General features: G+C 42.4%; 1 protein-coding gene across 10 annotated transcripts in view; it reads right to left on the minus strand.

Annotated features, from left to right (window-relative positions):
- Positions 1 to 21793, minus strand: part of MAST4 (microtubule associated serine/threonine kinase family member 4) — a 619741-nt gene that overhangs the window by 167763 nt on the left and 430185 nt on the right. Inside the window, exon 1 of one of the 10 annotated variants that reach the window (XM_027519969.1) lies at positions 10430 to 11018. The exons of 8 other annotated variants lie outside the window; for them this stretch is intronic. In XM_027519969.1, the coding sequence (XP_027375770.1) occupies positions 10430 to 10521 (92 nt within the window). In that variant the 5' untranslated portion in view covers positions 10522 to 11018. Of the gene's footprint in view, positions 1 to 10429; positions 11019 to 21793 lie in introns of those variants that run through there. One more of the 10 variants, XM_027519971.1, reaches the window with a different exon arrangement.

Here is a 21793-nt window from a genome sequence, read left to right on the forward strand (position 1 = left end):
GCGGGTCCTACACTGGCAGGCAGACTCTTTACCACTGAGCCACATGGGATGCCCAGAATGGAGAGTACAAAGAGGATAAAACCAACCTTCACTTGGAAAAATAATGCATTTGACATGGCTTCTGTATCTTCATGCTCAGTGTCTGACGTAGATAAGCTACAGGGAAAAGTCTTCAATTTTGTTTCAAAAATCTTGAGATTAGCCAAGTGAAAGTAATATTTGTACAGGAACTCTATCCCAAGTTCCAAAAGCAACAAGCCATTCCAGATCAGACTTAAGAAATAACATTACATAATAGTCACTTAATGGCCATTGTTTTACTGTAACAAAGGTTTCATTTACCGTATTTCCTAGAGTGTTTTATTCAGCTAGCAGTTTTTCCCATGACAAACATACTTTTTTCCCCTTAACCCCTTCATCTATCTGTAAAAGTAAAACATTCAATAATTATAGCTTCTAATTAAAAGATATCCATCATATTGCACTTTTAAAAATAGGTATATTAAAGGGACATAGGAGATTTTTATGCCAGCCATAGGTTCAGATTCTTCAGATCTAGTGGCTAAGAAATCTGACAGTGGCTAGATGATATAATAGTTACTCTCAAGAGACATGTCGTAAGGTCAAAGTCAGGGTCCTGAGACATCAACAAGCACTGCAATGTTTAAAATTAAACAGAATAAAACATGGCAAAGATAGCTTCAGCAGACACTCATATGGCAAAATAAGCCTGGTGGATCCATCAGCTTTCCTCGCTTTCTGAGTCTATGACCCTAGGAGACTTCACCAAGTTTCACTAGTTCCTTCTTCCTGCGAGCCAAGTGATTCACTCTGAAACTAATACATTTTCTGAAAAAGCTATCTCCTATATGAATGTCCACGTTAGGTTAGAAAGTTTCCAGAGATATGTAGCTCCTTCTTTCCTGTGAAGAGATAAAAGTCTATTCTAGAAGTACTCAGAAAAACATTTACTACTATTTCATTGACTACACTAAAGCCTTTGACTGTGTGGCTCACAACAAACTGTGGAAAATTTTGAAAGAGATGGGAATACCAAACCACCTTATCTGCCTCCTGATAAATCTGTATGCAGGTCAAGAAGCAACAGTTAGAACCAGACATGGAAAAGCAGGCTGGTTCAAAATTGGGAAAGGAGTACGTCAAGGCTGTATATTGTCACCCTGCTTATTTAACTTATATGCAGAGTACATCATATGAAATGCCAGGCTGGATGTAGCACAAGCTGAAATCAAGATTGCCGGGATAAATATCAATAACCTCAGATATGCAGATGACACCACCCTTATGGCAGGAAGCGAAGAGGAACTACAGAGCCTCTTGATGAAGGTGAAAGAGGAGAGTGAAAAAGTTGGCTTAAAACTCAACTTACAAAAAATGAAGATCATGGCATTCCCCATCACTTTATGGCAAATAGATAGGGAAACAATGGAAACAGTGACAGACTTTATTTTGGGGGGCTCTAAAATCACCACGGATGGTGACTGCAGCCATGAAATTAAAAGATGCTTGCTCCTTGGAAAAAAAGCTATGACAAACATAGACAGTGTATTAAAAAGCAGAGACATTACTTTGACCACAAAGGTACATATAGTCAAAGCTATGGTTTTTCCAGTAGTCACGTATGGATGTGAGAGTTGAACCATAAAGAAGGCTGAGTGCCAATGAATTGATGCTTTTGAACTGTGGTGTTGGAGAAGACTCTTGAGAGCCCCTTGGACTGCAAGGAGATCAAACCAGTCAATCTTAAAGGAAATCAATCCTGAATATTCATAAGAAGGACTGATGCTGAAGCTCCAATACTTGGGCCACCTGATGCGAAGAGCCGACTCATTAGAAAAGACCCCGATGCTGGGAAAGATTGAAGGCAGGAGGAGAAGGGGATGACACAGGATAAGGTGGCTGCATGGCATCACCGACTCAATGGACATGAGTTTGAGTAAGCTCCAGGAGATGGTGAAGGACAGGGAAGCCTGGCATGCTGCAGTCCATGGGGTCGCAAAGAGTCAGACACAACTAAGTGGCTGAACAATAACAATACATATGGGCTCCCTGGTGGCTCAGACAGTAAAAAATCTGCCTGCAATGCAGGAGACCTGGGTTCGATCCCTGGATGGGGAAGATCCCCTGGCAGAGGGCATGGCAACCCATTCTAGTATTCTTGCCTGGAGAATCCCCATGGACAGAGGAGCCTGGCGGGCTACAATCCATAGGGTCACAAAGAGGAGGACATGACTGAGCAACTAAGCATATATATATATATAAATACACACACACACACACACACATATACACACATAAACACCATAAACACACATATACATGTGTGTGTGAATTTTGCCTGCAATTAGTTTCCCAAGAAACTCCAAACTCTAACAAAATAGAAATCACTGATAAATGTAAATTCCAAAGTCAGCAGAATGTATAAAGTCCTAAAATGGGCAATAAAGACGCTTAGGATAAGATAAACATTGACTGTCTCTTCTTTTCACCCATCTATTTTACCTTCAAATGCTAATCAAAGCCTAAATTCTCTGCTTGAGCCTTTTTTCTTTAAAACAAAACAACATGATGTTTCAGTTTGATATTGCTATAATTACCTCCCTAACAAGCATATCCAATAACCATTAGTGTAGCTAAAAAAATTCCCACTGGTCTTCTCATGCTATTAATAAGATTTAAGGTCAATATTTTCAGAATTTATAACCAAGTTCACAAGGGAACTTTCCTAATTACCAAGATAGGGGAAAGAAAATAAAGTATCAGAACAAGTACTAATAACTACGTGAACTTTTACTTAGAGATAGTCCTCTAGTTACAAAATGCGCCATGGGTCATAAAAACCCAGCGTGTTGCTAGATATCCAAGTCTTCTACCAACAGAGCTTGGGCCTGCTTTTAATAAATGGTTTTACACACAACTGTACCTACTTTCATCCAGGTAGCCCCAGGACCACTCTATTATCTTGGATCTCTGATAAACTTTCAAAGGGATTACTCAGTTACCATGATGTCACTCCCAAATGACTAGGTTACATGTAGTGAAGACAGCTCCGATTAAAAATAGCTTTGTGCATGCTTACTCACACTGAGAGATGGGAGTGCTGGGGAGGTGAGCCAGGGGTTCAGAGCCTCAAGTCCTGAGCTCCCTGAGAAACCAGCCTACTTCCGTTTAACCAATACAAGGAGGACTCTCCCAAATTATTCAGAATAAAGCCCTACCCCAAGCCTTCTCCTCTATGAGTCATCTTCACACTGTTGTGTGAAGGGGCAATCTTTCAACCCCAACATTTGTCGGGTTTTAGCCCAGAAGGCAGATGGTTTCTATCTTGAGGCTTATGATCCCCCTGTTTTAAAGGTATCACTTGGGCTTCTGATAACAGGATCTATATGTAAGGAGAAGCAAACAGAGCCATAAAAGCATGTAACATTCTCTCTCCTCACTGTGAACTTGCTAAGACACAAGTATACCCCTTCCAGAGTCGACTCGTTACAGCAATCAACAGCCCACACCTCCCCCGGGAACATATGCTCCATATTCTGAGGCTTTGTTTTTAATGAACTTCTTTTGAAATCTACTTTTTGCAGTCTCACACACTGTGCCCGCTCTCATTCCTCTCCTCCCTCTTACTCCTTCCCTCTCCCCTTACAAAAGGCCTACACATTCAAGGGGGAAAACAAATGATCGGTCAGCTCCTGTTGTAAACTTCCCACTGGAAGTTTCAAGCAATATTTCTGAGATGTGTATATTTTGGCCCACATCCTTTGTGTCTGGTCAGCTTGAAGACCCGAGAACACGCTGCTCCGGTGTGGGGCAGCCGGGTGCTGCCCACAAGTCACTGCAAGGAGCTCCTGGCCTGGGCTCTCGGTGGTCCCTGCTTCCCCAGGGGTGCCCCTGATCAGGCTTCGGGAAGGGAGCAGGCGTGACTGCCTCACAGACAGTGTCCATGTCAGAACTAGAGACAAGATGAGAGGATGGAAGGGCAAGCCCTGCAGTGAGGGGCAGGCCTGTCCTGCTGGCGGAAAACGCAGTCAGGAGCATGAAGAAAGGAGGATGAGAGGAAGCGGTGATGAAACAGGCCTGGGCAAAGCAAGGAGTGGGAGGGAATGGGTGCAGAGACGCAGGGAGGGGCAGGGACTGCAGGTCAGGCGTGGAGAGGGCAAGAGCACAGGCGTGAACACCAGGTTTCAGCCATCTGTGGAACAGGCGGAGGGACGAGGCAGCACACCCTCTGTCTGGCTGTACCCTCAGCTCAGGTGCAGGCTCTGGCAGAATCAATGAGGGGGCCGAGGGGCGCTAGAGAACAGCTCCAACTGAAAACACACGTCAGAAAGGAGACAACTCGGGAGGCTGGGGGAGGAACCTGAGCTTCCAGAGGGGAGGGGAGAGGAAACTGTCATTGCCTATCTGGGTGATGAGGCAGACAGTAAAGTGAGCAACAGTGAGTAAGGGGATATGATTCAGGGAAGAGGACTGACAGGCCAGCTGGGAACATGCAGAGGCTGGGACGCCGGGCTGTGTTGCTGCTGGGCCTGGCTACCCACAGAGTGCTTGCCACCCACGGTCCCGACGCCTCACTTCACTTCCGTTCCCGACCCCCACCCCATCCCTCTGCGGCCGGGGTTCAGGGTGAAGTCACCCCGGACTCCCCAGTCTTCAGACACACGCACACCTCGGTTCATCTCTGTGGAGCAGCAGCTGGCCGCTCCCTTGGGATCTCTGTGAGAACACTCTGCTGGCTCCCTTCCCTCTGAGGGGACTGTCCTCCGCATCTCCTTTCCACTTCCTATCTCCATCTCTGCCCTTTCCTTCAAGGGGACATCTTCAGCTCTCCCACAGATTCATCTAGCACATTTCTCATGGTCCTAATGAGGACTTCCAAGCCTATTATTTCTGGTCCAGCCTCCCCAAGGGCCCCAGACCTACAACCCAACTTGGCCTGCCTAGGGGCTCTGTCTTCTCGGCCGCCAAGCCTTGACTGTTCCCAGATGCCTACTCCCAAAGTCTTCCCACCCACATGTATTTCTCATCCTTTAGACCTTCTCTTAAATATCATCTCTTCAAAGACCTTCCCTGACCACATTATCTACAGTAGCCTCCACACTTCTCAGCTCTTGCTTACACGTCCAGGACACGGCGACCACCACACGGCACTTGACTTACTTAGATGCTGGCTTATTTCTGAGGCCCACACCCTCTGTCTGGCTCACCTCTCCATCCCTGGCCCAACACAGACCACTGGTTCTGGCTGAATGAGCGAATGGCTGCTCCACAGTACAGCACAGGACAGGTGCTCACTCAATGTGGATGAACTGTCCCCTCTGGGGACACAAGGGGAGACTACAAGTCCCAGCTCTCGTGTCTTATATGTACAGATGAGTCTCCATTTCCCCAAGGTAAAACCCCCAAGGCCACTGTGGTACCCTTCTTCATTCCTCAGAGCCAACAACTCATCAGCTTCTCCCAACTTTATATCCTTAATAGCTCTCAAGGTGTAATCTCACCACATTCTTTGCTCAGGCCTGCAAAACCCTCTGAAAAGGCTACTGCAATAACTTATCCATTGGTTTCGAGGTCTCACTCTCCTTTCTCAGACCTAAGACTCCCCAGTATTGCTCGATGTGCCTCGCCCGCACTGGATAAAGGCCAAGCTCCCGCAAATACCTAGAGCCTCAACTCTCTCCTCAGTCATCGCCCTCTATTCATCCCCTCGTTGTAATGACAGTAGCCATAACAAGTTGGGGTTTATTGAAAGTTTTCATATGTGAGTCATTGCAGTCAGCATTTTACATATATGAACATATTTTAGTCTTACAACAATCCTATGAAATAAGTAATGTACTTATCCCTGTTTTGTAGATAAAGCAACAGAATTCCAAATAAGTTAACTAATTCAATAGACAATATCACAGAATTAAGATTCAAACTCAGGTAAACTGGCTTCAGATCCACCCTCTTAACCATTGGGCTCTATTATATAGCCTCTTTAAACTTTATGCTTCAGCAGTACCAAGTTATGCTTCTGGTTCTTTATGCTCCAGCAATACTGAGCTATGTATAATCCCTCGAACTCTGTGTTGCTGAGGCTACCATGCCTTCATACACACCCTTTCTCTTGCTCCTTGGGAAGGCCTTGTCTTTCTGTCTGATAAATGTCAACCTACCCTTCAAAACTTCCACACGATTTTCTGTATGGTACGTCTCTCGGCTCCTGTGTACCTGGTAAATACTTCTTGATCGCCCTGGTCTGCAATGATTCACCTGCACCGCTTCGCTGATGGCATGCCCCCGACTTTCAGCTTGGAGTCACAGTGCCCAGGCACACAACAGATGCACAATAAATGTGGATTAAACTGGGCTTTCTGACAAAGGGGTAGGCACGGGTTAACCAAGACCTAACATGCCAGGGCAGGAAGGAAGCATATTCTATCCTTCTGAAAGACACATATTCATGCTCAAAACAAAAGAAAAACTCACCAAACACCCCAGATGTTTCTGGAGAGAAGACACAGAGTGCATAAAAGTCCAATGCATTCTGACAACTACAGCAGTGAGTTTAAGATCCCTGAACGTACCTGCTGTTTACTGCAACTGCTAAGTAATGTGAATTCAGCAAAAATAAAGCAAAACCGAAATAACCTTTTACCCCAAGGGTTCTCAGAAAAATACATTTGGAGCCTCGGTCAAAATGATGAACTGAGTCACAAACTACCCAATGGCCTGGGGAGGACTGTACTGACTGACGTGTCCCCGGGGGTTGGAGATTATCATTTAAGCCCAAAGAAAACATGACAGATTTCTTACCATTAAGGTTAAAATTCAAGCATCGTCCAGAGTCACTAGACTTCAACAAAACTAAGGGTGCGCTATAAAACCAAGCAGCAACATTGATAAATAGATGGTGTGTGTTTTTTTACAGTGTGACATAGAGAAGATAGAAGTCAAAGAGATGTTTGATCCCGCCTCCCTCAAAAGTTTTAATTCAACGAGAAAGGGAAAGATGTTACAAACAAATAGTAACACAAAGCAGGCAAACTAATTCCCATTCTAAGCTGTCAGGGGATCCTCCAGTGAATGGAGAATCCAAAGATCTATGAAATTCACAGCCTCTAAAAAGCGCAATTCTTACTTCAGTTTAAAACAACACATTTTGGTTGAAATACCCTGTTTATTCAGCCTAGATTTCTGACCCTCAAAGCAGCAGGTGAATGGCTGTATTAAGACCACCTTGAGGAAATGATGGCACCCCACTCCAGTACTCTTGCCTGGAAAATCCCATGGACGGAGGAGCCTGGTAGGCTGCAGTCCATGGGGCCGCTAAGAGTCGGACACGACTGAGCGACTTCACTTTCACTGAGGAAATGAGGGAGGTGGATAGGTAGGCAAAGCCAGTCATAAAAAAGGAACCATTACCAATGGAAATGTGGGGTTTACAGCAAAACAGCAAACAAAATCAGCTTGCATCCAGACAACTCAGTGTCTGCCACATGCCAGGCAAAAAGCAACGAAGAGAACAAAATATCACCATTGGGACGTAGCACAGGGAAGTTAGACTTTCAGGGCATCAGGACCCGTTCAAGAGTTCAGGCCTGAGGGTCAGTCTGTAACTGCCTTTCCCCAAGAATTCAGGAGTTATGAGCCAGGCAGAGCTTTGAGCTGGAAGATAAACCTTAAAAGCATTCCCATGAGAGCTCAAACCAACAACGTAGAGCCACGGTGAATGGCAAAGCAGATGCGATCCGGCAACAACCCAACGGCCCCCACGATGACAATTTCTACCACAATGTAAACTGAGGAGAAGAGCTGGAAACCATTCAGCTTCTCTTTCTTTTATCTAAGTGGTACCAAACATTCTATCCCGAGGCACTCCAAGATACTCATTCACAGGTTCAAAGCTGGATTTTATTCTTTGATAGATGTAAGAGGCTAATACTGAAGAAAAGGTTATCATGAAGTTCCTTTGGATTACAACGTAATCAGAAGAAACAGCTGAAATAAAATATGCAAGCAAAGGTACAGAGAAGCAGCCGGGCTCGGGCAGGAGAGCTGTTTCAAGGGCTCAGGCACGTCCAGCTGAGGATGAGGGCAAGGCATCCTCACCCGGACACTGGGCACACCCTCGGCGAGGCTGGCGAAAGGGTCAGGCAACCTGGGAATGGAGAGGTCCTCTTCAAAGGCAGACTTAGGGGAGCTGATCGTGCGGTAAGAAGCGGGACTAACGTGGCACATAGGGAGAAGGACTGAGAGTAGTTAAGGGTGGTCACAGAAGGGGAAGAGTCGTCCTACGAGCATAGGCTTCGTGTCCTTACACAAGGAAAGAGGACACAGAGCTAGCATTGATCGCCGTATGATAAGAGAAGGCAACAGCCACATACACTGACCCGGAGAGAGGGACACCTGCCCTTCATCTTCCCGAACCTACACAATAAACAGAAAGCAGCTGGGGCCCCGGGAAACCTGTAAGTAGATGTATCTAGAGATGATCTTCAGGATACACATTTCCAAACTCTGTGAATCCTGGAAATCCCCAGTTAACAAACAGGCTGTGACAACCTCTATTCTGAGAAGGGAGGGAAGAAACTCCACCTCTCTCTCTGTATCACGAAACTGAAGGTGCGGGCCCATGACTTGGGGAATGGACACAGCCCTCCCACACTCTCATCTGGCTGGGAAGAACCCAAGTTTCTTTAGAACTGAGGCTCTCTGCCAGGGCGAGCTGTCTCAAATGGAGTGTTCCGGGCTGAGTAGGTATGCCCTAAGGCCGTGGTCGGACCAGCCTGAGAGTCCTTTATGTGTTTGCCTCAATAATACCATCAAACAGGTAGGTATGGGAAGGAAACACTCCAGTTGCTCCTCAGTTTCAGACACACAGGCATGATGCCAGAGCAGACTTCTCTCGCCCAGAAATGGCTCCAGGTGAGAGTAGCAGCTGAATCACAGCCCAGGCTACATCCCTTAGACACGGTTAAGACTCCTGACACACAAGTCACAGGATTTACTGCCATGAGTAGAGGCCTGGTTCCAGTACAGTAGGTATCTCTTCAACTGATCCATTGTTTGGGGGTGTCTGGTGTGTGGACGACACAGCCTGTACAAAAATGACCAATACCAAAAGAGTCTCTCTCTCTCTCTGAACACTGTAGCAGGATGAGAAAAGCACAGCCATCCTATTCAAAAGGTACAGCTTTAGATCATCACATGGTTTAGTGGTACCAACATGGTTCAAGTGATATGAAAAGGTATGACTTACAAACTGATGCAATCCCTTTCTCTCACACACACATACACACACACACACGTATTTTTCTATATGTATATATGCACGTATAGATAAACAGCATATGTCAGTGTATTCCAGGACACTTCTGAAATTTAAGAAATACCATGAGAGAGGTCAAAAGGAAAAACTGCTAAGTTTTCCAAAGTATCACCTATCTGCACTAACACTGCAAAGAGTTACTGGTACAACCAAAGAGAATGAACCATTTTCCTGTGTTCTTTAAACACTGGAGCACAGAGATTATGAATCTCCAATCTGATAGCCAAGCATCCTGTTTATTTGACTGCACCGTGGCCTCGTGTGTGTTCACGTGTATGTTCAAGGCAAGTTCTGAAGAAAAACAAAGAATCTGTACTTACACAACTCAGAGGGTGTGCCCCTCTAAAACCACAATCATGCCACCTGCCTGTGCTGGACACAAATGCAGAGAGAGGAGGCACGCCTCCTTTAAAATCATTTTCTTTCACCCAACTGTCAGCAGCTAACTCTCAACTGCCTTTCACTTGTGGCTTGAGCTTCACCTTGATTTTAAAAATCTTTTTTCTTTTCACCTACTCTAATAGATATATGTTACAAAATGAAAAGGCCAGTCTTGTACTAGAAATACATGTCAGCAAATCAATTTAAAAAATAAAATGCAAAGTTATGCAGACTTATCTCTTTAAGCAGACAACTTGAAACAGGAAAACTTGAGCTATCTTTGCATTGGACATGTCCATTGTATAAAGGTTAAATATTTAATAGAGCGGAGGGAGCATCTGAAAGGCTCTACACAGAAGCAGAAGCTCCCACAATAGAGTGAATGAAATGGACAAGCGATGAGATCAAAGAGAGTGAGCAAGTATCTCTTCCAGCTTCCCTGCTCTCCCCACCACTCACAACTCCAGGTCCCGATTCTCCACATTTCAGAAAGAGAATTCCGAAAAACCACATTTATCAGGATGAGCCAGGAAATCCGCAAGGAGGAGGGAACACCTGAGCCAGGGCGCCCCTGGCAGAGTATAAACTTCTCAAACTGTTACCCAATCAACAACACCCCCGTTGCTAAGGGGGGCCCAGGCCATCGGGCAGCCTCTGAAGCCAAAGCATTCATTCCCTCTGCAAGGCAAAAAGGAACCCCCGCGTTTTTACCTTTGTGTTCGCCGAAGCCTGTTCCCACTCCTCAAATGAGGCAAAGTAAAGTTTGAGAGCACAGTCCAAAAATTGGGGTCAGACATATCCATTTCTTTCTCGCTTCAATTCACTGCGGGTTCGAGGCCATAAGACCAAAACGGAGAGGAGAGAAAAAGGAAAGGGGGGGAAAAAAAAAAAGGACAAAAAGATCCCAATTATCTACTCACTCCCTCCAGAGGAAACGTGCTGCGAACTGTGTGATCTCAAGAACAACTTGGTGCGTGAGTGAGAAGTACCCGTCCTAGCCTTTAATTAACACACAGCCATTTCTCCAAGGTTCAAAAACTTATTTCCTCTTGGGTTTGCCCTCTCCTGGTCAGCCTCGGCCAGCTATAAACAGTAATTACACGAGTTTGGCCGTGCGTTCGGCTCAAAATGCTGTCTGTGTGTGATTCAGTCCAAGGTACTTTGTCATCTGTTTGGCAGATACCATTTGCAGCTCCTGCGGGGGGGTGGGGATGGGGAGGGGTGACGACTATTTTAAGTCTTTGGTTCCGGGAGGGCTGGTTGCTTATCAGCAAAACCATTCAACATCCGAACATGCCCAGTGCTGAGTTTCCTCTCGGTATCTACATACAAGGAAAGGAATGTAAATGGAAAAAGCTCCTCTTTTTCACCCCTCCTCAAAAAAAAAGAAAAAAGGGAAACTTAAAAGCACTTTGAGAAAGCTGGCCTGTTGGCGGACTCCAGCCGGACACCTTTGTGCAGCCTCCGCGGGAAGGGGCCAGGCGGAGGGGACCGGTCCCAGTGCAGACACTCCCCTGAGGAGCGGGGCCTCATGGGAAAGGCGGCAGGCGAGACCGGAGCGTGAGCCCCCCCAGCATCTCCTGCTGCCCCCTCGTCCCCAGCCCCTCAGCCGTCACGGGTCCTCCCCTCTACTTAAATAAACCCAGAGCAATCCGGAACCGGGTGGAGAATGCTGCGCACACCTGGAGGCTGGTCCGTGATTCACCGCAGACTGGATCATCAGGAAAACGCTCCGAGGAAGTCAGTAATGACTCTTTGCCAAGAGACGCTGTTGGTTGCGTAGAAAAAGCACGCCAAGGGGATGCCACACTCACCTAAAACCTCAGTAAATTGAATTTACGAGTTTACATCCGTTTGATGAACTGCCGCAATGCACACATGTGTGGCTTCACGCAGTCTCGGGACTGCTCAACCACTACTTGTGAAGACACTGCCTGGCATTCAGTAAACCAATGCCAGAATCATTTTCCTGCCAGGAATGTTAAGAGTTTGAAAGGAAGGAATGAAGGGGAGGTTGGATCAGTGTTGTTATTCATTTCCAAGAAAGCCACAGTATTCAAATTACTCCCCAAATCCACCAATGGTTACGATTTTCTTATATAAAGAAAACATTAGAATTTAAATTATCTGCCTCAAATCTGGTGTAATATGGCAAGAAATACCAATTTTTTTTTTAATGTCTAAGAAAAAATTACACTTAAAAAGATGGTTTACTTCATCCAGTAAAAATTGAAACAAACTTGCTTACAGAAATATATGTTGTTGTTCAGTCTCTAATTCATGTCCAACTCTTAGAAAGGTGAAGAAAAAGGCCATGGGGGTGGTCAGCTGACAAGGGAGCCGGGTGAACAAAACAGGAGTCTGGTTTAGGATGTATTCTTTATCTAATTCTGGTTACCCACAGATATATGATCACCCCAAGAACTCTTAAGAATTTCTGATAATTCTCCTCCAGGGCTTTCTTACGTATTATCTCCTCAAACTCTTAGGGCCTCCTCAGATCCTTGCAATCTATAAGAGGAGACAAAGACGACAATATTTTCTCAATTTTATGTGGCAAAATACACTTCATCAGATACTTAGGAACTTGGTCCAATATATTTTGCCCCATACTAAGTCATATCTTCTTTTAAAAAATGGTTTTAAATATTCAAAAAAGTATCTTTTAAAGGCTTACACAGAGATGGTACCATACTCCAGAGCAGTTTCCCAGCCTCACCACTACTGACACTTTAGGCTGATTTTTTTGTCTGGGGGGCTGTCCTGTACACGGGAGGGCATTTAGCAGCCTCCTTGATTGCTGCCCACTACATAGCAGCTGTGATGTCCAATGATACCTGCAGACATTGCCATAAGTTCCTTGGATGACAAAATGGCTCCTGGTTGAGAACCACCACTCTAGATAAAAGCTTTCTCTAATAAAGTAGTATAGAATATTGGTTAAAAGCAAAATTTCTGGGTTTGAATTCTGGATCCAACACTTAACTATGACCCTAAGCAAGTCAGTTAATGTCTGCCCACTTTCCCTGTTTGTATGGGGTCCATGACAGGACCAAGCTCTAAGAGGTTCACACACATAAATGAGAGGACATACATAAAGCCCTTCAATGCAGTGTCTAGAACACAATGCACATAAATATTGGCAATTTGCAGAAGCCAAAAGAATATCATGCTGGAGAGATGCAAGCCTGGAGCAGAGGGCATACCACAGCATACTCTCTGCTTTCATGGTGCTCTGAACATGCTTCTACAGGGGGTGCTGGTCACACTGTATTACAATTGACTGTTTACTGCTGTCTTTCCTATTAGTCTGTGAGCTTCCTCAAGGCTAACGTCATGTTTTATTGATCTCTGTATTTCTACAGTCTGACAGTTCCTGATTTATATAAGCATTCAAGACATGCTTTTTGAATGGGGATACTTCAGATGTTCAGGTATCTATTCTTTCTCTTAAGATGCCCTGAAATTTATCAGTTTTAGCAGGTCTATTGATTTACTCAAAGAATCTTGAATTTTAAAGAAGCCCGTGAGGATATTTTTAAATTCTAAAGACTTTCTCGTATTGACTCATTTTTATCTATATTCTGTAACTGGAAACAGTAGTTAGGGTAACATTCTTTGGGTCTTAACATGGCTCTAAGAAATGTAACAATCAAATCCAGGGTAAACTCTCTTTGAATCCTACCTCCCACCCCATGCCCAGAGATAAGCCCCCAAAATGTTCTGTGCTCCCTTTTTAGGTATCCGGGTAACTACACATCAGAGGCTGCCCAGGGAAGAACAATGAGGCTGGTGAAAGGGGACTTGAAACTGTGCTATATAAATTATGGAGTTGAAGGACCTTGATGCATGTGGAAAAGACTTAAGAAACTAGCAACAGTTGTCCTTGAATACTGAGATCATTACCATTTGGAAGTATCTTCAAGTGCAAAGATGAAAAAGGCTGAAACAAGGACTTGCTGTGTGGGTGTTAGAGGAGAGGCAAACTGAAGGAGAGGCAGTGGGTGAGAGTCAAATTCGAAATGGCTCAATGCTGGGGCAACTCTGTGCCACCAGCTCTCATATCCGCCATGGTCCTTCCAGAAAAGTCTGCGCATGTGGGCAACACCACAAAGATGACAGCAATAAGTTGGATAAATCAGTGATTTAAAACATGAATTTCTTCCCTTGACTGATGGACACACATTCTGGTCTGTGGGCAGCAGATGTCGTAACTCTCTCCACCTTGTACATTTTGGGGACTCCACCATGCAGATTCTCAAAGGAATAGGTAAAGACCTGAATATTTTTAATGTTTACTTTAAATGTTGAAAGTATACTTTAATGTTTTTTGCACTTCAGAGTCTTCGAGAATTGGGGTTGTATCCAAGATGAAAAGTAAAAATTGGTAAAGTGTGTGAAGAGCCAGAAATGAACTAGCTACTACAGTGAAAGTGGCTAATGTATTCCCACACTCCTTAAGAGTGGGAGTAGGTGTGACACTGAAGTGTAGCTTGTCTCCGAACCTGTTTGACTTGATTTGGGAACCTATGATTCAGAAGGTAATGCAGTCAGCAAATACAAGAGTTAAAATTGTCAGAACTACTGACATTTTTATTCAGACAAAATAATTACATGTGTAGAAACTAAAGTATACTTAAGTTGCAAAGGCAGTCAAACTCTGGCTACAGAACTAAGAAGAAACTGAGATTATTGGAAATTCTTTAAGACTACAGCTGGTCTATGGTCCCTATATTCAGTAAGATTTTCTACTTATTGCACAATAACTAAGCCTATACAGCCGTGGACAAGCTTTGTGATTCAGAATACTCATTCATTTAATCAAGTGGATATTATCAGTCATTGTTTTTATGAGAAAGGTGAATGAAATTGAAAAATAAGCTTGTCATGCTCCTGAAATGCTAGTTTAAGATGAAGTAAGTATGTAAAGAAGGGTCAAATTCTTCACTATTCACCTTCTCCTAATATAAAAAAGTCCAGATCCTTTTCGCAGACTTAATTCTTCTGTCTAAACCCCACCCTCTGACCCATGTTCATTCAGTTGGGTTTCCACCACTTTACATAGAACAGCATTAAGGCTACTATCCCTGGGACTTCACCTTGAACTTAGACCCTACAGAAGATTGAGTTTTCTAGTGTAGGTGTGAGGCTAGGAAGCTGTTAGCTCCCCAGCCTGTCACCCTTGCCACAAGGCCATGTCCAGTGAAAAGACACCAAGGCAAGTGGAGCTCCTAATGAGTTTCCAAATGTATTCTGATCTTGGCCTGGTCTGGGAATTCTGCTACACATTAACTTTGATCTCTATCCAATGTTAGCATCAGAGTACCCAGAGTGACTGCATCCCCAAGACTGTGCATACCTACAGGTGTACTTTGGTCATCTTCTAAATGCTGTCTTGAAGAGTTTGAGTCTAGGAGTATGAAGAGCAAATTGGCCATCCTGAATGAGCCATCCTTATAATCACTGTACCTCTTAAGAAAAAAATTAAAAACTGGGCCAGAAATGTGAAGAAAGTTGAATCAATGGGAACGAGTTGTAAGAAAGCTCTTCTAGAGCTACTAAGCAAAGGTTTTTGCTTCCATTGCTAAAATATGAAGGAGGATAAAAGGATCAATGAAAATTAACTTGTAAGGATAGATCTGAATGCTGCAAAGCCACAAGATGAATAATAATCGGGGTTACATAGTGCCAGGAATATTAAAAAACATGTTTAAACAATATCACAAGGTAAGAGAGATTCAGATTTCTAAAAGGAATAGATAAAACAATAGATAAACCAAATAAAACTGATTTCTCTTTCCTGATAGGTTAAGTAGAGAACTACATAATCCCCAAGGGCAGGTCAAAGGATAAGGTCCAGGAGGGGAAAGACAGAAAGACAGGCAGACTCGGAAGAGAATGTGATATTTTCCTCAGGTATTCTCTGGATTCCAGAAGAATTAAAGGCTCAGAAAATGCGGCAAATAACCAATAACTTCACAAAATCAAAGAGGAGAGAACAAATAGACATAGGAAATGAACTTTTCTCCCAAATTAGTGACTCCTTGATTTGTATGAAAGATAAGGAGATTAGAACATGCAGGGCCAAAATCACTGATTGTAAGCATGTTACTCTTGCACTCTATGTACCCTATCATCGACTCTCAAGCCAGGGAAGGTTCTGGGAGAAGCCCCATAGTTTAAAGTCCCACTGGAAGAGGAGTTAGGCTGCTAGAAAATGTGTCATCTTTACAGAGCTGGAGAGGTTCATCCTGTAGGAGGGAGACTACTGGGAGAAAACTAGAAAAGAGTGTGTCTCTCCACTCAAAATCACTGGCCTCTAACAGAGCTAAGCAATCCAATTATGGAACTGAGAGTAGTGCTTAGAGATCAAGGCCATCATCTGACAAATAGGAAGGCTAACTCCTTGACTACTTTATGACCAAACTTCTTTGCCACTTACTCCAGACAACCTTCCTGTAAGCCTCCTTACCCCTACTGGGTTAGGTATCCCTCTACTGGGGTCTGCTCCTGAGAGCTCCTGCAGAAAAAGTGTTCCCCCACCATATCAGTATCTGCACGTTTGCAGATGAGTTCCCCTTAGAGTAAGAACTCCATGAGGGCAAGGCTGTATTGCTATCTTTTAATCCCCGATACAACCATTAGAATGAATGTTAAGGGAGAAAGAGGAGAAGGATCTGCTCAGAGTAAGAAAGATACTTGATAGCAACGTTAGGTCTAGAATCCTGATATTGTGAAGATTGACCCCATCTATGTTTTAAAAAGCCTTTTTTGCCTACTATTCTTTGAATTTCATGAGCCCATAATATTATCCATATATGCTGCGCCTGTTAAGAAGGTCTACTGTCTCAGATTTCAAAATCTCAGAAAAGAGGCCATGCATATGTAGTGGTGAGTTTCCCTGGCGGCTCAGATGGTAAAAATTTGCCTGCAGTGCAGGAAACCTGGGTTTGATCCCTGGGTCCAGAAGATCCTCTGGAGAAGGGAATGGCTACCCACTCCAGTATTCTTGCCTAGAGAATTCAATGGACAGAGAAGCCTGGCTGGCTACACTCCATGGGGTCACAAAGAGCTCGACACGACTAGGTGACTAACATATATGTGGTTGTATATATGTGGACACATGTAAATATGTGTGTAACTAGTTTGTATGAAATGCAAAATGCTTTTTGAGTAACAGTGAACCTTAGATACTAATCATTGCACGAGACTGTCAGTCTGGAGTTAACTTCAAGGACACAGTGTTTCTTGATCCAGAAGCTTGGTCTAAGGTACATCATTTCTCATCCAGCTCCTAAGCATGAATTACAGTGCAATTATAAGAAGTGTCAATTAAGTGGGTCACTGTGGTTATATTTAGCCCTTTAGTAGCTGACACTAAGACCTTTCTGTAATATAAGATTAAGGTTAATTTATCGGGTCTTCTTTTCTTGAACATTTTTCCAGGTCAGACATCTAAAGTTATGGAAAATTATCCCATTAACATCAGAGATAAGAATTTCCCATTCAAGTACCATATAGGGAGCATATACAGACAGAGGTAGAAACCATAAACTTCTGAGGCAATCAGAATTTTGTTCCATTGTTAAAGTTGACTCAAATTATTCCACAAATGAGAGGATAGTATGTCAGTGAAGATACAGAATTTTAAAGAAATATTAATTCATCAGAGAATAAATATGGTGTTAAGCATAAAAAGTGGTAACCTCTTCACTTTTCATAAATCATAGAAATGCAATTAAAACATCAATCAGATACTTTTTACCAGTTTAACGGGAAAAGACTAAAAAAAGATAATAGTGAATGCTGGTGAGAGCACAAGGAGATAAATATGCTTTACCAACTTTCTGGAAAGTAATCTGGAGATTGAAAAAGCATACGCTACACGTATGCATGTGCATTTATATATGTGCACATATACACAGATACATATAAATGTACATTGTGTATATAGGCACATAAATGATATACACACATATATTTGAACTAATTCCACATCTAAAAATTATACAAATAAAATTGAACACACAAAAATCTATGCATATGAAAATTAATCTTAGAATCCCTCATAATAGTACAACATTGGAAAAAACCCAAAGGTACAAGACAAGGGCAACTGTTAATAAATATTGAAACAGTCATAAAATGAAATACTATAAGCCAATAATGACCACTGTGGTAGAAAGAGTAATGCCTTCCAAAGATAGAAAGTTCTAATTCCTTAATCTATGAATATGTTACCTTAATAGAAATTTTGCAGGTGTGATTAAATTAAGGATATTGCAACAAGGAGATTATCCTATATTATCCAGGTGGGCCCTAAATGTAATCACACATGTCTTATAAAAGAGAGGCAGGAGATTTGATTACAGAAGAATGTAATTTGACACTGAAGCTAGATGCTATGTTGATAGTTTTGAAGACAGAGGAAGGAGCAAAGGAAACAAGGAATTCAGTTCCAGTATCTGGAAAAGGCACAGAAGCGAATTGACCTCCTTGTTTCTAGAGGGATCTCAGCCCTCCTAACACCTTGATTTCAGCCTAGTGAAAGTGATTTTAGACTTACGATCTACAGAATTCTAAGAGAATAAATATATGTTGTCCTAAGCCACTTTGTTGGAATTTGTCACAATGGCCATAGGAAACTAAAACAATGCTTTTTAAAAATATGTAACAAATAGGAAATGTTCTTGAAATAGGTCTATTTTAAAAAAGGAAAAAACAAGAGTTCTATGAGCTAAGTTATTTACAACATAGTAAGTATGAATGTACATGAATAAAAGAGATTGAAATAAACAAAGCATTTTTAGTGAACACTTATGAGTATGGGATTATGGTTGATTTTATTCCTCTTTATACTGTTTAGTAAAAATGTATATTATTTTTTAATTGCCATTTTTAATAGGAACTGATAGTTCAAGTTACTGAGAATTTACAAATATTTTGAGGTTTTACAAATTTAAGAAACACACACTTTCACTCTGAAATTTCATAAAATTTGATTGCTATTTTTGATGAACAAAATTAATGCATTATGTAAAAGCTCTACAAGCCTTATAAATAAATACCAAAATTGCTCTTAAAAAAAAGAATAATAAATAAAAATGAAAAATATCTCTTTTCCATATATAAATTCTTACCTATCTATGGCAACTGGGAAAATGGGTATTTGCAAAGCTGACTGGGTTATAAATCCATACAGAGCTTTGTTTTGGGTTGAATATATATGTTATTACCTGCAGATCCGTCAGGCTGTGCATTTTATGTGAACAGTTTTGAATTCCAGACCTGCTTCACTCCACTGGGCTGTAGATAAAAGCTTTCTTTCATGGCTCAGAAAAATCATATACTCTTGAAAGCAAGCTCAGTTTTAATATTAGCCAAATATGTGTGCCATAAAAAATGATGTTCATAATTTCGAAGAATTATATTAGCTATAATTTGGGATCACCCCTCGCCAACACATACAAACATTATTTTTAATGAGGCTTAGATAATTCAGATTTTACTGTCTTTACTTAGCTAGAGTCTAAAGACTGAAAGGCTACGACCAAGTTTCTAATGCCAACTATGGAAATATTCTTTGAACCAATGTATTGTCATACATGTCATAGAAGACAACCATATTAATGTTCATGGGGATCAACAAACTTTCAAATATAAGTTATTCTGGTTAATAAGAGCTATAACAAAAACCCATCATGTCATCCATTATAGTGATAGATGAGAGACAGGTGAACATCTATCAACATGAAACAAGAATTATCTCTACCAGCGACTCTTAGAACATAGACTTCTAAAGAATGTTAATATATCAAGGTTAAAGAAAATAAGGCCAGATGACATGTACACGGCAGATATAGAAAATTAAAGAGGAAAGAGCAAGCCCCACTTAAAATGGCAGAAAAATACACTAGTTTGGAAAATTAGAAAATGGGGAAAAAGTATGTATACATATAATTCATTCACATTCTTGCACAGCAGAAACACAGCATTGTAAAGCAAATATGCATATGTGTGTGCTCAGTCCCATCAGTCATGTCTGACTCTTTGCTACCCCATGGACTGTAGCCTGCCAGGCTCTTCTGTCCATGGGATTCTCCAGGCAAGAATACTAGAGTGAGTTGCCATGCCCATCTCCAGGGGATCTTCCTGACTCAGGGATTGACCTGTGTTTCCTGCCTCTCCTGCATTGCGGGTAGAGTCTTTACTCACTGAGCCACCTGGGAACCTGTAAAGCAATTATACTCCAACCAAAAAACTAATTAAAAAAAAGAAAATGGGAGAAAAATAAATTGGGAAAGTTTTACTATATATAAAGTGATGAAGAATAATAGATGTTTCTGTTTTCTCCCTACTGGCCCCACCCTGGTCGTGCCCTCCGTTACTTCCTGCCTGGATTAATATCCTTCTCTGCCTGCTCCCCCTCCAAATTATTCTTCCAAAACTGCGCAGCTCCAGTGGACGCACACAATCATTTCACTCCCTGTGCAACAAGGTTCAACGGCTCCCCACTCATGTCGTAACATTTCTTCAAGTCTGGTTCCTGTGCTACCTACCATCCTTGAATTACCTAGAGAGCTTGTTAGAAATGCACATTCATGGAGGCATCTTCAAACCCACTGATGCAGGATTTCAGAACGTGAAGCCCAGGAATGTGCCCAGGGGATTCTCACATACACTGAAGTTTTAGAGGTTCTTCCTAAGAAAATCAAAACCTCTTTAAATGGAAGCCTTTATGGTGCAGTCTCTTGTCATCTCTTCTGCCTCGTCCTTTGGTGTGTGCCTCTTCGTGGTTTATGCTCCAATAAGACTAAAACATGTACCTGTCAGAAAGATTGAATTACTTTAAGCTCCCCAGACACAGTAGCTCTGCCATACCTCATTGCCTGGGCACATCCTGTTCCCTGTTTCTAGAGTTTCCACCTCCTCTGCCTGGAAAACTTGTGCTCATCTTTCAAGTGTGAGCTCTAAGGTCACCTCTCCAGCACAGCCTGCCTAACTTTCTCCAGCCGGCCTAAGTGTTTTTCCTCCTGAATCGCCAATGGATTTTTATGCATATACATGCCTCTTTTACATCATTCATTCCACTGTGCACCATTGTCTGTGTATGTAGGTCCAACTCTCCACTAGGCTTTAAGCTCTCCATGTACAAGGTCAGTTTCTATTCATCTGTGTATAACTCAAAGTACACATTAGGTATTCAGAAGAATGTGTGAATGCATATATATTATTTTCTATAGTTAGCTTTAAAAAAAACACTAAACTTGATTATTTTTCTTTTTCCCTAATAAAAAGCTCATCGGCTTCTACCTACAAGCACTAGAGGATGCTTATAAAACAATCTTGGTTTTTGTCAACTTGTTGGATGTTTTTTTTAATTCACTGCCATCATTGACAGCCTTCATGATGATTAATGAAAAGAACAATAGAAATTTAAATCTCTGATTTTTAGACAGATTTTTAAAACTCATTAACAAATGAATCAAAAAACACTAGTAGCTTTTTCAGTTCAGTTCAGTCGCTCAGTCATGTCTGACTCTGCAACCCCGTGGACTGCAGTACACCAGGCCTCCCTGTCCATCACCAACTCCCAGAGGTCACTCACACTCATGTCCATCGAGTCGGTGATGCCATCCAACCATCTCATCCTCTGTCAATCCCTTCTCCTCCCACCTTCAATCTTTCCCAGCATCAGGGTCTTCTCCAATGAGTCAGTTCTTTGCATCAGGTGGCCAAAGTATTGGAGTTTCAGCTTCAGCATCAGTCCTTCCAATGAACATTCAGGACTGATCTCCTTTAGGATGGACTGGTTGGATCTCCTTGCAGTCCAAGGGACTCTCAAGAGTCTTCTCCAAAACCACAGTTCAAAAGCATCAATTCTTCAGTGCTCAGCTTTCTTTATAGTCCAACCCTCACATCCATACATGACTACTGCAAAAACCATAGCTTTGACTAGATGGACCTTTATTGGAAAAGTGATGTCTCTGCTTTTTCATATGCTGTCTAGGTTGCTCATAACTTTTCTTGCAAGGAATAAGCATCTTTTAATTTCATGGCTGCAGTCACCATCTG

The sequence above is a fragment of the Bos indicus x Bos taurus genome, chromosome 20 (genome assembly GCF_003369695.1).
Source record: "Bos indicus x Bos taurus breed Angus x Brahman F1 hybrid chromosome 20, Bos_hybrid_MaternalHap_v2.0, whole genome shotgun sequence".
NCBI classification, from domain to species: domain Eukaryota; kingdom Metazoa; phylum Chordata; class Mammalia; order Artiodactyla; family Bovidae; genus Bos; species Bos indicus x Bos taurus.